Source organism: Musca autumnalis, unplaced genomic scaffold, assembly GCF_047663935.1.
Source record: "Musca autumnalis isolate F117 unplaced genomic scaffold, ASM4766393v1 scaffold_2, whole genome shotgun sequence".
Lineage (NCBI taxonomy): Eukaryota > Metazoa > Arthropoda > Insecta > Diptera > Muscidae > Musca > Musca autumnalis.
Window position 1 is genome coordinate 37548322 of NW_027411755.1, and position 16972 is coordinate 37565293.

The window sequence follows — 16972 nt, forward strand, 5'->3', positions numbered from 1 at the left end:
GCAACCCGAAATTTCCCTTGGGTCAGACATATAAATGTCTTCATCAGCACAGAGAGTTTCAGAGAGTTCACCAATCATCGCTTCAGAGAACTGCCCCACTTTCTGGTGTTCAGTTAGCAGGATGGGTGTTCCGCGTCAGTAAATGGGCACAGAGGCTATGTACAGTAGGGTAGAGGAGCTCAGATGCCCTTTACTGTGCATCCTAGGCGTAGATTTTTTAAAGAATTGTTATGCCTCCTTCATGGATCCTAGGCGTAGATTTTTTAAAGAATTTTTATAACCTCCTTCATGAATCCACGGCGTAGATTTTTTAAAGAATTTTTATACCTCCCTTCATGGATCCTAGGCGTAGATTTTTTAAAGAATTTGTATACCTTCCTTCATTGATCCTAGGCGTAGATTTTTAAACAATTTTTATACCTTCCTTCATGGATCCTAGGCGTAGAATTTTTAAAGAATTTTTATACCTTCCTTCATGGAACCTAGGCGAAGATTTTTTAAAGAATTTGTACACCTTCCTTCATGGATCCTAGGACTAGATTTTTTAAAGAATTTTTATACCTTTCTTCATGGATCCTAGGCCTAGATTTTTATACCTTCCTTCATGGATCCTAGGCCTAGATTTTTATACCTTCCTTCATGGATCCTAGGCCTAGATTTTTTAATGAATTTGTATACCTTCCTTCATGGATCCTAGGCGTAGATTTTTTAAAGAATTTTTATACCTTTCTTCATGGATCCTAAGCGTAGATTTTTTAAAGAATTTTTATAACTTCCTTCATGGATTTTAGGCGTAGATTTTTAAAGATCTTTTTTACTTTCCTTCATAGATCCTAGGCGAAGATTTTTTAAAGAATTGTTATTCCTTCCTTCATGAATCCTGGGCGTATATTTTTAAAGAATTTTTATACCTTCCTTCATGAAACCTAGGCGTAGATTTTGTAAAGAAATTTTATACCTTCCTTCATGGATCATAGGCGTAGATTTTTTAAAGAATTTTTATTCCTTCCTTCATGGATCCTAGGCGTAGATTTTTTAAAGAATTTTTATTCCTTCCTTCATGGATCCTAGGCGTAGATTTTTTAAAGAATTTTTATTCCTTCCTTCATGGATCCTAGGCGTAGATTTTTTAAAGAATTTTTATTCCTTCCTTCATGGATCCTAGGCGTAGATTTTTTAAAGAATTTTTATACCTTCCTTCATGGATCCAAGGCGTAGATTTTTTAAAGAATTTTTATACCTTCCTTCATGGATCCAAGGCGTAGATTTTTTAAAGAATTTTTATACATTCCTTCATGGATCCTAGGCGTAGATTTTTTAAAGAATTTTTATTCCTTCCTTCATGGATCCTAGGCGTAGATTTTTTAAAGAATTTTTATTCCTTCCTTCATGGATCCTAGGCGTAGATTTTTTAAAGAATTTTTATTCCTTCCTTCATGGATCCTAGGCGTAGATTTTTTAAAGAATTTTTATTCCTTTCTTCATGGATCCTAGGCGTAGATTTTTTAAAGAATTTTTATTCCTTCCTTCATGGATCCTAGGCGTAGATTTTTTAAAGAATTTTTATTCCTTCCTTCATGGATCCTAGGCGTAGATTTTTTAAAGAATTTTTATTCCTTTCTTCATGGATCCTAGGCGTAGATTTTTTAAAGAATTTTTATTCCTTCCTTCATGGATCCTAGGCGTAGATTTTTTAAAGAATTTTTATTCCTTCCTTCATGGATCCTAGGCGTAGATTTTTTAAAGAATTTTTATTCCTTCCTTCATGGATCCTAGGCGTAGATTTTTTAAAGAATTTTTATTCCTTCCTTCATGGATCCTAGGCGTAGATTTTTTAAAGAATTTTTATTCCTTCCTTCATGGATCCTAGGCGTAGATTTTTTAAAGAATTTTTATTCCTTCCTTCATGGATCCTAGGCGTAGATTTTTTAAAGAATTTTTATTCCTTCCTTCATGGATCCTAGGCGTAGATTTTTTAAAGAATTTTTATTCCTTCCTTCATGGATCCTAGGCGTAGATTTTTTAAAGAATATTTTTTCTTCCTTCATGAATCCTAGGCGTAGATTTTTTAAAGAATTTTTATTCCTTCCTTCATGGATCCTAGGCGTAGATTTTTTAAAGAATTTTTATACCTTCCTTCATGGATCCAAGGCGTAGATTTTTTAAAGAATTTTTATACCTTCCTTCATGGATCCTAGGCGTAGATTTTTTAAAGAATTTTTATACCTTCCTTCATGGATCCAAGGCGTAGATTTTTTAAAGAATTTTTATACCTTCCTTCATGGATCCAAGGCATAGATTTTTTAAAGAATTTTTATACCTTCCTTCATGAATCCTAGGCGTAGATTTTTTAAAGAATATTTTTTCTTCCTTCATGAATCCTAGGCGTAGATTTTTTAAAGAATTTGTATATCTTCCTTCATGAATCCTAGGCGTAGATTTTTTAAAGAATTTTTATATCTTCCTTCATGAATCCTAGGCGTAGTTTTTTTAAAGAGTTTTTATATCTTCCTTCATGAATCCTAGGCGTAGATTTTTTAAAGAATTTTTATATCTTCTTTCATGAATCCTAGGCGTAGATTTTTTAAAGAATTTGTATATCTTCCTTCATGAATCCTAGGCGTAGATTTTTTAAAGAATTTGTATATCTTCCTTCATGAATCCTAGGCGTAGATTTTTTAAAGAATTTGTATATCTTCCTTCATGAATCCTAGGCGTAGATTTTTTAAAGAATTTGTATATCTTCCTTCATGAATCCTAGGCGTAGATTTTTTAAAGAATTTTTATATCTTCCTTCATGAATCCTAGGCGTAGATTTTTTAAAGAATTTTTAAACCTTCCTCCATGGATCCTAGGCGTAGATTTTTTAAAGAATTTTTATTCCTTCCTTCATGGATCCTAGGCGTAGATTTTTTAAAGAATTTTTATTCCTTCCTTCATGGATCCTAGGCGTAGATTTTTTAAAGAATTTTTATTCCTTCCTTCATGGATCCTAGGCGTAGATTTTTTAAAGAATTTTTATTCCTTCCTTCATGGATCCTAGGCGTAGATTTTTTAAAGAATTTTTATTCCTTCCTTCATGGATCCTAGGCGTAGATTTTTTAAAGAATTTTTATTCCTTCCTTCATGGATCCTAGGCGTAGATTTTTTAAAGAATTTTTATTCCTTCCTTCATGGATCCTAGGCGTAGATTTTTTAAAGAATTTTTATTCCTTCCTTCATGGATCCTAGGCGTAGATTTTTTAAAGAATTTTTATTCCTTCCTTCATGGATCCTAGGCGTAGATTTTTTAAAGAATTTTTATTCCTTCCTTCATGGATCCTAGGCGTAGATTTTTTAAAGAATTTTTATTCCTTCCTTCATGAATCCTAGGCGTAGATTTTTTAAAGAATATTTTTTCTTCCTTCATGAATCCTAGGCGTAGACTTTTAAAGAATTTGTATATCTTCCTTCATGAATCCTAGGCGTAGATTTTTTAAAGAATTTTTATATCTTCCTTCATGAATCCTAGGCGTAGATTTTTTAAAGAGTTTTTATATCTTCCTTCATGAATCCTAGGCGTAGATTTTTTAAAGAATTTTTATATCATCCTTCATGAATCCTAGGCGTAGATTTTTTAAAGAATTTTTATATCTTCTTTCATGAATCCTAGGCGTAGATTTTTTAAAGAATTTGTATATCTTCCTTCATGAATCCTAGGCGTAGATTTTTTAAAGAATTTGTATATCTTCCTTCATGAATCCTAGGCGTAGATTTTTTAAAGAATTTTTATATCTTCCTTCATGAATCCTAGGCGTAGATTTTTTAAAGAATTTTTAAACCTTCCTCCATGGATCCTAGGCGTAGATTTTAAAAGAATTTTTAAACCTTCCTCCATGGATCCTAGGCGTAGATTTTTTAAAGACTTTTTATACCTTTCTTCATGGATTGTAGGCGTAGATTTTTTAAAGAATTTTTATTCCCTCCTTCATGGATCCTAGGTGTAGATTTTTTAAGGAATTTTTATACCTTCTTTCATGGACCCTAGGCGTAGATTTTTTAAAGAATTTTTACGCCTTCCCTCATGGATCCTAGGCGTAATTTTTTTTAAGAATTTTTATACCTTCCTTCATGGATCATAGGCGTAGACTTTTAAAGGAATTTTTACACATTTCGTCATGAATTCTAGGCGTAGATTTTTTAAAGAATTTGTACACCTTCCTTCATGGATTCTAGGAGTAAATTTTTTAAAGAGCTTGTATACCTTCCTCAATGGATCCACGTCTTCATATAGCCCCCATAGAACAATACCTCCAGATTTTCCGTATTTTGAAGGTTGTGGCCACAATATCCACAAGTACAACCTACCGATAGTGCAGACAAAGCAGGAAAACAACAACAAAATTTATAAAAATTAACGTAATTTTTATTATTATTTTAATATTTTTTTACGTTCGACTACAAAAAATATTCGTTTAATGCTCTTACAACCTAAAAAGACTCTCTCAGCTTACGAACTAAACTTAAGGTTATGAACTTATGTTACAAATTACAAAAACAAACAATGAAATAATAAACACATGACGTTACACGATGGCAGTGAAAAAAATAGCGGTCAAATTTTCCTAATTAAATTTTTGGCATACAGACAGGGGTGGGTAGGGTGGTACGGACCTCAAAATCACTGAAAGCACACTGGGCCAACCTTAAAACCAAAGGCTTGATTCTCCTTGGCATAGTCGAGGGGCAGGAAATCATTGATGGGCAGGTAGTTGAGACGTTTGGTGGTGACCACCAAAACTGTGGAACCCGCAGCGTGGGTGTTCTGTAAAAGAAACCAAAATACAAATTAAATTCATGTCCTTACTAGGAAATCAACCCTCTTACAACTTACCGCACATTCATCCTGCACAACATCCACTCGCACAGCCTTACTATCCCGTCCAATTTCCATTTCATTATCACCCAAGAACGACAAAGATTTGTCATAATTGTTACCAGCACGATCCAGCCATGCCACTGAATTCCGACAATAGTATGTGAAATTTTGGCTAGCCTCTTGGTAGGACATTTTCAAGAAGGTCAGTTGAACAGTACCCACACCATCATAGGTAATTTTGGAACCTCCCTGAAGTTTTGAGAACCATGGCTTTTCTTCACCAGCATATCTCCATGGTACCAGCGGCATTTCGGCCGTATGTACATCCGGATAGAGGCAGGTCTCACCATTATTGGTCATGTTGCAGTAGACGTGAATGGCATCATCCGGCATACCACCATTCGGATCAATCCAATACCAATCGCTTTCAAAGTGGGGATGGGCAAAATGTAAATCTCTACAAGTCCTTCCGGGATTCTCTTGGGTGCCGGTCGGCTTACGTATCTTATCCATTTCTTGGCGTATCGAATAGATGGCATTATACATGTCGACAATTTTATCCGTGGCTTCCGAAATTTCTTGCTTTTGCTTCTTCTTTTTACGCCTGAGTTTCTTACGTTCTCCGCTGTCTTTGCTGTGCTTGGTCACAGTGGGATCCACACCCATCAATTCATTGAAATCATCGTCGTCCTCAGCGAATGCTGCGAAATCCACATCTCTTCGGCGTCTTGTTTCCGCTTTCGTGCTGGAGAATTGCTGCATTTGGAACAGCAATTCCGGCGGTATCATTGGTGCCTCTGCCGGAGCTCCAGGTGCACCGGGTGGACCTGGGGGACCCATTTCTCCTCGATCGCCAGCTCGACCATCCACACCCTTGGGTCCGGTTGGGCCATGCATTCCTGGCAGGCCGGGAGGACCATCATTGCCTTTGGGACCAATAAGACCTCTTGGTCCAGGATCACCCTTAAGACCCTCGGGGCCTTGGGGACCACGTGGACCCCTATCACCCTTCTCGCCTTGTTCGCCTTTCATGCCCACCATACCAAGTTCTCCTCTATGGCCCTTGGGACCTCTTCTACCGCGATCACCTTTGGGGCCAGTTGGACCAGGCAAACCAATTTGTCCTTCTTTACCTTCGGGACCCACAGCTCCTGGGGCACCTGTTTCTCCCACAAGTCCCGGCAAACCTCTACTACCGGGTGGACCTTGCAAACCAGCTGGGCCAGGAGGACCAGACATGCCAATAGGTCCCACTGGGCCCAAATCACCTTTGTCGCCTTTTTCACCTTGCACACCGGCAGGACCCTGCATTCCAGCCGGGCCTTCAGGTCCCTGTTTACCTGGTGGGCCTGTCTCACCCATTCTACCTTCAGGGCCTTGTTCGCCGGGAGGTCCAGGCTCACCTGGTTTTCCATCTTCACCCTCGGGACCAACATCTCCTTTGGGGCCAACAAGTCCGGGCTCTCCTCTTGCTCCAGGGAAACCTCGGGGTCCCATTTCACCCTTTGGTCCCTCAACACCTTGTATGCCTGGTTTACCGGGGGCACCCATGGGACCGGATTTTCCTTCTTCACCTTTGGGACCCACAACACCTTTTTCGCCTGGTCTGCCCATGGGTCCAACGGGACCTGGAGGGCCGGGTGGTCCATCAGCGCCCGTCAAACCTGGAGAGCCTCTGGGGCCTGGTTTACCCTGGTGGCCATGGGCACCTAAAAATACGAAATTTAAGACAAAAATTCTACAGTTAAATTTTCTCAGCGCTTACCTTTAGGGCCCCTTCTTCCCTGATCTCCTGGCGGACCTGGAGGGCCAACAGGACCCATCAAACCATCATCACCACGTTCTCCCTTAACACCGGCAGGACCTGGTAACCCCTGCAAACCTGGTTTTCCTGGTAGACCCTGAATACCGGGTGGGCCATCCTCACCCTTAATACCTCTGTGGCCTTGGTCACCTGGTGGTCCTTTTTCTCCGGGAGTACCGGGGACTCCAGGCTCTCCTCTTGGTCCCTGGGGACCTGCTGGACCGGCGGGACCCTGAAACACCGCAACTCTTAATATTTCTCCTCTAAATGTTTATTCCCCTACTTACCGTCTCTCCCTGATTACCCTTGAGACCCTTTTCTCCTGGCATACCAGCATCACCCTTATCACCATCTTCACCTGGGGTTCCTGTGGGACCTGGTGGTCCTGGTAGACCTCTTAAGCCGGGGCTGCCATCTCTTCCTATGGGACCAATGGGACCCTTTTCACCAACTTCTCCTTTTGCGCCTGGAGCACCTGGATTGCCTGGGGCACCTGTATTGCCTGGCGGTCCTGTTGGACCCATTTGTCCTGGTGCACCAGCCTGACCTTTGTCGCCTCTTAGACCTGGTGGACCCATTAGCCCCTGTTCACCCTTTAATCCAGGCAAACCTGGTTGACCTTGATGACCTCTTTCTCCAGGGAAGCCGGGTAGGCCGGTGGGACCTTGGGGTCCGGGATTGCCAGTTGGTCCGGCCGGGCCCGGAGGACCCTCTTTGCCTGATTCTCCTGGTAAACCAGGCTCACCGGGCTGACCAGGCAAGCCAGGTATGCCAGGTTCACCAATTGGACCCATTTCTCCGGGAGCACCTCTTGGGCCAATGACACCAGCCTCACCCATGGGACCGGGTTTTCCAGGTTCACCCTGTGAAAATGGGAAGAATTAATATTTTAGTTGTTGCTGTAATCGTTTTTTGGTACTTACCGGTTGCCCCCTTTCTCCGGGCGGACCTGCTGGACCAGGTTTTCCATCTGCCCCTGGACTGCCAGGCATGCCAATAAATCCCCTTGGACCCTCAGCACCTTGGGGACCTCTTTCACCCTGTGGCCCGGGAGGTCCTGGCTGGCCAGAATCACCTTTGGGGCCGGGATTGCCGTCGCTGCCTCTCCTACCTCTTGAACCCCTAAAACCTCTGGGACCCATTTCTCCTCTTGCACCCTGTGGCCCTTGGGGACCTCTTTCCCCTTTTATTCCCACTGGACCCGCTGCACCTGTAGCTCCCTTATCACCCTTGTCACCAGATGGCCCCGGATACCCTTGGAAACCTTGGGGACCTTGTTTGCCTTTTTCACCCGGAAGACCTGGTGGTCCTGTTTCTCCACGGGGACCTTCAAAACCTTTGGGACCTTCGGGACCCTCTGGACCGGGAGCACCAGCCTGTCCTGCTGGTCCCCGCTCTCCTGGCGGACCCATTTCACCTTTTTCACCATCCATGCCACGATCACCTGCATCACCTTTGTCACCTTGTGGTCCCCTAGGACCTTCATCACCTTTTGAACCGCGTGGCCCGGGAAAACCAACAGGACCTTGGGGTCCTTGGACACCTTGATCACCCTTGTGGCCAGCAGGACCCGGCAGACCTGGAACACCTGGAGAACCGTCGGCACCAGGAAGACCCGGTAAACCAGGTTTACCACTGGGACCAGGAATGCCTGAAGGACCAGTTTTGCCTTGAGGACCAGGGGAGCCGGGGGCACCTGGTGGTCCTTGCTGTCCCGGAGCTCCTGGTTGGCCGGTGGGACCTGTGTTGCCTTTTGGACCTGCTGGACCCTCGTTGCCTTGGGGACCAGGATTGCCGGTGGGACCTGGAAAGCCGCGAGGACCAGGAAAACCGCGGGGACCCTAAAATGGGGTTATTTTTAATCCGAAATAAATTTGAGTTGTGTTGGAACTTACCAATTCTCCGGGTAGACCAGGTAAACCAGGAGGACCATCCTCACCAGGATGTCCCTCTACACCTTGTTGGCCCTTCTCACCCCTCTGACCAGGCGAACCACGATGACCTTTCTCTCCGGGTATACCCATGGGACCCATGGGTCCTACTTCTCCCTTAATGCCTTGGGGACCCTGGGGACCACGTTCACCATCTCGACCCGAACGACCGCGTCTGCCTTCACGTCCCTGGGGACCTGTTGGACCACGTAAGCCACGCAAACCCTGTCGCAAATAAATGTTCTAAATGAAATTCACTAATTTGATGGAAGGTCCGAATGTTAGACTTACTGGTTCACCAGCATCACCGGGTTCACCTTTTTGACCTCTAGGTCCGGGGGAGCCTGGAGGTCCGGGAGGGCCTGTCAAACCCATGGGACCTTCAGGACCACGTAAGGCTGACTAGAAACATGCAAGGAATAGAATGGAATTGAGATTCAAAATTTAGGGGTTAGGGGAGGTTGGACCTACCATATGTTGGGTAATCATTTGCCTTAATAGATCTGCCTGGTTATCGGGACCCTTTTCATTGCCATTGGGAAGAGTCTGCAAAAAAAAGTAGGGGTTAGGGGAAATGCTGAGGAGCACATCTTTATTTCCAAACTTACCGGCACCACAAAAACATGTCCCGGTGGACCTTGTATACCATCTGTGCCAGATAAACCATCACGTCCAGGTTCTCCTTTGGGTCCTCTCTCACCGGGTGGTCCTGGAACGCCTGTATAACCTCTGGGTCCTGGATAACATGGTTGGCCACCTGTTTCATAGGGCCTGTTGTAGGAGGTTCCATTGGCATTTGTGATCACCAAAGGGTCGGTAGTGACACCCGGTAAATTTCCCGAATTACTGTCCTTCGAATTTTTTGTAGTTTTATTTTTTCTTTTGGGATTTTTCGTTGAGGTTCCATTTTTTCCGGGTATTTGTTCGGCATCCAAGTCCTCGGAATTGCTGTCAGGTTCAGTTTCTCCAGAATTTAAAAGGGAGCCATAATCCATGTCTATGCCACCTGAGATTTCGAATTCCGAACCTCCTCCATTGGTTAGAGTCAAGCCAGGACCTCCAACGATGGCACCAGCGCCTAGCGCACCAGAGCCTAGCGCACCAGAGCCTAGGGAACCAGAACCTAACGCACCAGAGCCTAGAACACTCGAGCCTCCAGTACCAAAGGAACCACCACCAGAAATATGCATACTTCCACCACCAATTCCTTGAGAACCGAACCCTCCTCCTCCACCACTTATGTGATAACTTCCACCACCAACTTCCAGAGGATTTAGAATACCAGCACCATTCAGGTCACCACTTGAACTTCCACCAGAGACATGAAAACTCTCCCCACCCGTACCTCCTCCAGAAATAGAAAAACTGCTACTCGAACTGCTACTATATCCCGGCCTCGAAATTACAAATTCCTTATCGAAATTTCCCAAACCGAAGGCATCAAAATCCTCTTTACATTCCGGGACATATTTGGTACAAACATCATAACCCGCCTGAGGAGTATTCATAATCGCCATCATTTGAACATCACCAATAAAAAATCCATCATCATTACTCATCTGCACCCCAGTTAGAATCAAGCCATTCGTTGCAATTGTACTACCCAGAGAACGTTCAATACGCCTTGTCACCTGCTTCGTACAATCCAAATTCAAAATGGCCGAAGTACCCTTAACACTCAAACCGATACGATGCCATTTATTATCGTCGATGCCAATATCAAAACTTATGTCATTGTGCTGATTGAACCCAGCATCGATTTGTTCATAGGCCAACTTAATTTCGGGGCCAATACTCAGGGACAGTACCTCCTCACTTTCATCGGAATATATTGTAAATATCGGGGCTTTCGTTGTATTCGATCGTTCGTTACGCAAAGCTAAGACTATGGAGAAATCCGAAGGAAATCCATCGGGAAATACACTCGACGTTTGTACTGTCAGTATGGCATCTTTCGTTATGCTATAGGCTGGAGATGCATGCGTCTGATAGGCATTCTTCTCATCACCACATATACCAGGAACGGCTTTAATACCCGGCGGAAGATCAGGCAAACCAAATTCCTTTATTAGATCCACATATTTTTCTGTAAAGAAAGGAGAAAATCGGAATTAAAAATGAAGCCAAAATGATAAAGGCCGACGAGAGAGTAGATCAGGGAGGGAGCTTAGATTTGGTGAAAGATATTCTGGCGGAACGAATCAGACAATTTCTGGCCACTCTGAAACAAACGGTGGCCCGAGGTCGAACTTGATACCACAGTTATCAAAGTGACTAGAATAGAAGCTTCCTACGGAGGTCTTTTATACTATAGAAGACTCCTACGGAGGTATTTTATCCTATAGAAGCTTCCTACTGAGGTCTTCTATCCTATAGAAGCCTCCTACGGAGGTCTTCTATACTATGGAGACCTCCTACTTAGGTCTTCTATTCTATAGAAGCCTCCTACTTAGTTCTTCTATTCTATACAAGCCTCCTACGGAGGTCTTCTATTCTATAGAAGCCTCCTACGGAGGTCTTCTATTCTATAGAAGACTCCTACGGAGGTCTTCTATTCTATAGAAACCTCCTACGAAGGTCTTCTATTCTATAGAAGCCTCCTACGGAGGTCTTCTATTCTATAGAAGCCTCCTACGGAGGTCTTCTATTCTATAGAAACCCCCTACGAAGGTCTTCTATTCTATAGAAACCTCCTACGAAGGTCTTCTATTCTATAGAAGCCTCCTACGGAGATCTTCTATTCTATAGAAGCCTCCTACGGAGGTCTTCTATTCTATAGAAGCCTCCTACGGAGGTCTTCTACTCTATAGAAGCCTCCTACGGAGGTCTTCTACTCTATAGAAGCCTCCTACGGAGGTCTTCTATTCTATACAAGCCTCCTACGGAGGTCTTCTATTCTATAGAAGCCTCCTACGGAGGTCTTCTATTCTATAGAAGCCTCCTACGGAGGTCTTCTATTCTATAGAAGCCTCCTACGGAGGTCTTCTATTCTATAGAAGCCTCCTACGGAGGTCTTCTATTCTGCAGAAGCCTCCTACGAAGGACTTCTATTCTATAGAAACCTCCTACGGAGGTCTTCTATTCTATAGAAGCCTCCTACGGAGGTCTTCTATTCTATAGAAACCTCCTACGAAGGTCTTATATTCTATAGAAGCCTCCTACGGAGGTCTTCTATTCTATAGAAGCCTCCTACGGAGGTCTTCTATTCTATAGAAGCCTCCTACGGAGGTCTTCTATTCTATAGAAGCCTCCTACGGAGGTCTTCTATTCTATAGAAGCCTCCTACGGAGGTCTTCTATTCTATAGAAGCCTCCTACGGAGGTCTTCTATTCTATAGAAGCCTCCTACGGAGGTCTTCTATTCTATAGAAGCCTCCTACGGAGGTCTTCTATACTATAGAAACGTCCTACGGAGGTCTTCTATACTATAGAAACCTCCTACGGAGGTCTTCTATTCTATAGAAACCTCCTATGGAGGTCTTCTATACTATAGAAACGTCCTACGGAGCTCTTCTATACTATGGAAACCTCCAACGGAAGTCTTCTATTCTATAGATGCCTCTTACGGAGGTCTTCTATATTATAGAAACCTCCCATGGAGGTCTTTTATATTACAGTAACCTCCTACGGAGGTCTTTTATACTATAGAAGCTTCCTACGGAGGTCTTCTATACTATAGAAGCCTTCTGCGGAGGTCGTCTCTGTTATAGACATTGTGTTTTCATCATCCCAAACACACGCAATCCTAGGCGCTGTCCCCTATATGGAAGTCATAGTTATCTGCTGTGAGAAGATGGAACACTTGGACTTTCTTATTAACATAGTAGATGAACTCAGGGAAAATTATCAGCCGCAGTCTGGGGGTCGTGTCATTAGGATGTCAATTGACACTTTCGGACAGGAGTATCTGAGAACGCGCGAGGACTAGCTGTTCAAACTCTGGTCTATAAACCCTTGATCTCTTAGCTAGTTTCCATAGCGCTCCAATAGCATACAACCAGGCCCCGGTAAAGATAGCGTTATCGAGGAAATCATAAGTCGTCCAAAAATTGCATGGAAAATAAACTCCTTCAAATCTTTTAATCACCCGGACCAGATGGTATCATTCCTGCAATACTTCATAACGCATCCAAGGCATTTATTCCACATGTGGAACAAATTTACAGAGCTTGTCTGTGTTTATCGTTCGGGCTCTATGTAGGGAAGTTGCTGTGACATACATCCCCAAAACGGGGAAATCAAGTCACTCACTTCCAAAAGACTATAGACCGATCAGTTATAAAGGTCGATATGTGGAAGTCTCGAACTATACGTTCTCGGGATTTCTGGACATACAAGGACGTACCAAGAGAGGTCTAATATATATTTATTCATACAAGAATGCCATCGGCAAAAGCTGCGGACTAAGACCACCGGTCATCCATTGGATTTGCATAACCATCGTACCACCAATAGTTCTCTATATGTTGGAATGCTATGAGCAAGGCATGGTATCTTCGTAAGTTAAACAAACTCCAAGGAGCGGCATCAATACAAATCACCGGTGCTATGAAGAGCACTCCACAGGTGGCCCTCAATGTACTACTTGATCTTCGAAAAGGGTCACGATACAATTCTACAGCGATCAGGGCTGGCACTGGACTCGGGGAAAAGCAGTTATTACTTATCACCACAATTTTACTTATGCCGATCACTCTAGCATGTAAACTGCAACAGTAGCTGCCTATAGCCTACGACAATCATATAAGTTCAACAAACAAGTATTGTCTTCCAAGCTGAAGTTTTTTTTCAAACAAAATGGATGCTAAACTGATAGACAATAGGAAAAGGGCATTACGGCGACGATCTTCGTCGATAGTCTGGCGGACGCTTAAATCACTCAGGTCCTACTCCATCAAGTCTGCGGTAATTTTAGATTAGAAGAACGCCTTAAGGACCCTAAGATCAATCGTAACTTTATGCTTGTTCCAGGGTCATAGCAACATGAAAGAACAATAAATAACGGATTGACTGGGCACCGCGGTTCGGAGTCGGATGTTGCAATCGATAACTTGAACAATTGAACATTGTCAGGCACGTTGTTCTACACTATCGGGATAAGGTTAGCCATATTTGCCACAACAAACCCAGCTGCAAGGTTGCCAAGGTAATCTGACCAAGCCTCTCCAAACAAAGAAACACCTCTCTACTCTCCCAGAAATAGTCTAATCCGAAATTATCAGTAAGAATAATCACGGACCACCGCAAAATTAGATTTAAGTCTTGCGTATGAGATTATAATAATTGTTCCACAAAAATGACGAAAGGGACAAAGGAGACTTTTCTCCTAGCAATGAGTGCGCCCGATTCAAATTAGCTCAATAATTTGAGACCTACTGTTTATCGCCGAGTCCGATAAACATTACGTTGTGGGGTATTTTTGCCACCATTGAAAATGTGATGTTGCCTTACAAGGCCAGAAATTCGAACCCGTAGAAAATGATCACTGACTACAGTGCCCCAAATCTTTGAGATTTTTGAGAATATTTTTCAAAAAGTGGTTCATCTATTTATGTACATCTACCAAATGAAAAATCTGACTGAGTACACACGGTAATACTAAATGAAAATAGTCACTATGTTCAATACTTGGAAGTATCTAAAAATTTTTAGACCTTAATGGATACCAATTGAAATGTCTACGCACTCACCTTCAAACATATGGTAATATTCAAAAAAGTTTTTCAATCGTTGAAGTTGAGGTTCGCCATTTAATAAGTCGCGAACTGTTAAAATATTTTATAAAATATGAATATATTTATATTAATTGAAGTGTTTTAGCCACGATCTCATAATATGGACCATAACAAATAATTTTCGTGGAAGCTGCGTTGGTGGCAATATAAAACAAGTAAAAAAGTATCAGTCGGCTTTGCCGACAGAGATATACCCTCAGCCTGTGTTTATTGAAACAATTTTTTCCCAAAATACGTATGTATTTAGGGGGTTTTAAAAATTTTGGGCATTTGAACCGACAAAAATGTTGATTAAGATTAAAGATCAAATGTTTTGCGGAGGAGATACTAAAAGGAATGTATCGTCATTGACCGTTATGGAAGTGGATCTCCAGCCACAACATATGGTGCCATAGGGGGGTTTTTACACTATACGGGCTGTTTGCTCAAGAAGTATGGACATGCCCCTTAAAAACTTTTACCATCGTAATACAGGCAACGAATGCAAGTTGCTTCAACAAAAATCGAACTGATTCGACATTAGGTCATAAAGTGAACTTATCCGAAATTTTGTGTGGGAGGTACCGGATGGAGTGGACAAATATAGTCCATATTTGAACCTGATCTATATCTGGTAGATATATTAGGATGTGTAAAGTATACACCAATTCGGCCACTCCCTTCAAGAGTTACCGTACGAACAATTTTTCCGAACATTTTTGAACTTTTGTGGGGGAGGTACCTGAAGGAGTGGACCAATATGGCTTATCTTCAAACTTAAACTATGCTTGGACAAAATATTACTAAGGCCATATTTTGGACCGAATAGGCCGATCCGTTCGAGAGTTATCTTGGGCTCCAACCACCTCACACGGTGTCATAGGGGTTTTTTTTGCAACTTTCACGCTATTTTCTCAGGAAGTGTGGACTTGCCCCTGATGAAACTTGTACCGTCGTATGGGGGGCAGGGAATACAAGTTGCTTAAACAAAAATCAAAACGATTCGAGAGATGGCCCTAAACTGAACTTTTCCGAAATTTTGTGTGGGAGGTACCCGAAGGAGTGGACCTATTGAGACCATATTGGAACCTCATATTACTCTGGTAGAAAGTTTACGCTATGTAAAGTATGGACCAAATCGGTCACTCCCTTCAAGAGTTATCGTGCGCACAAAATTTCCGAACATTTTCGAACTTATGTGGGGAAGGTACCGGAAGGAGTGGACCGATATAACCCATCTTCGAACTTAAACTAAGTTTGGACAAAATATTACGAAAGCCAAAATTTGAACCGAATCGGTTTATCCGTTCGAGAGTTATCGTGCGCTCCAACCAGCAGGACAGACAGACAGACGGACGGACATGGCTAGATCGACTCCAAATTGTCTGAAACACATTTCGTCCAAACATACTTGGGGTCTAAAACCATTATTTCGATGAGGCACATTTTCATCGTATCAAAGTGTATTTACCCGCCTTTAGGCTAAGGCTGAGGGTATAATAACAAACTATAATAAAATTATAATTACAAAGCAATAGCAACAAAGGCTATCGGATTATGAAAATTAATTATTTCGCCTGAAATAATTAATAATTTAATATCCGTTATGCCTACAAGATGTGAGTGTGTCATTCAGAATAAAGGATAAGCAACGAAATATTTTTTCATCAGTTTTGTTTTTTTGTTCCTTAAATTGGGGGGTGCTTTAGTTTTGTCCACACATGTTTGTTACTTAAAATGTTCCTTTGAATTTTAACTTTTTTATTCCTTAATTTTGTGTTTTTTCATTAATAAGGTTATAAATAAAAAGAAAAATACAATCAAAAATTTACAATCCTGTCTTCTTAAAAGATTATCATTTTAAAAAAATGTACTGAGCGGGTGCTTTAGTTTTGTCCGACACTGTATGTACCAGGGACGTACGCAGGGGGGGGGGCACGGGGGGCCCGGGCCCCCCCCGAAATGGTTTGGTCGAACAAAATTTTTTAAGCTACTGAAACTAGTTATTATATTTTTTTCTCATAAAAATGTTTGTATATTTGAAGATTTCAAATTAAAACTTATATTTTCTTAAGTTTCTGAACAGAAAATGTACATCATCAACAAGTTTAGTAAGAAAATATTTTAAAAATTTTTGTTTTTAAGCTGTTTTTGAGAGAAGCTTCCAATAAAATCTGAATTACTTCTTCATGTCATATCATACCACTATCTTAAGCTAATTCCTTAATGAATATACCCCATGTCTATTATTTATTCGGACTGTATAGAGCTCTCGAGGCTTAAAACTCATCCGCTTATGACAAAAATAACGAGTTCAGTATTATGGGAATGGAAATATATAAAAAAATCTATTGAATAAAATGTATGAAGGGTCGGTCCTTCGTGGACTACATATTGAAAGCTAATTAGAAATTTGTTTTACTGCCATCGCCAAAATTTTGTTATTCTGTTTTAGACAAATTTGCTGCTAAACAGTATGAGAAAATAACGAAGACAAATGAATTTTTGTGCGTCACTTGATTTTTACTTATCATTACCGAAGTATAATTGTAACGTCAGACTTTAGATTAAGAGATTATATACACTAAGATTGTATAGATTTCATCAAAATAATGATTTAAGACTTCACATATGTTTGGACGATATTCGTTTCAGCCAATATGGAA

The 16972-nt window shown here is 41.8% G+C and overlaps 1 protein-coding gene across 1 annotated transcript in view; it reads right to left on the reverse strand.

Annotated features, from left to right (window-relative positions):
• Positions 1-4383: 4383 nt before the first annotated feature.
• The window catches only part of LOC141393924 (uncharacterized), a 41385-nt gene continuing 28796 nt past the window's right edge, over positions 4384-16972 (reverse strand). The window contains exons 3-11 of the mRNA XM_073967554.1: positions 9202-10679; positions 9065-9139; positions 8885-8995; positions 8558-8818; positions 7586-8503; positions 6950-7525; positions 6624-6894; positions 4874-6567; positions 4384-4804 (exon numbers count right to left, since the gene is read on the reverse strand). Coding sequence (XP_073823655.1) covers positions 4661-4804; positions 4874-6567; positions 6624-6894; positions 6950-7525; positions 7586-8503; positions 8558-8818; positions 8885-8995; positions 9065-9139; positions 9202-10679 — 5528 coding nt within the window. The 3' untranslated portion in view covers positions 4384-4660. The remainder of the gene's footprint in view (positions 4805-4873; positions 6568-6623; positions 6895-6949; positions 7526-7585; positions 8504-8557; positions 8819-8884; positions 8996-9064; positions 9140-9201; positions 10680-16972) is intronic.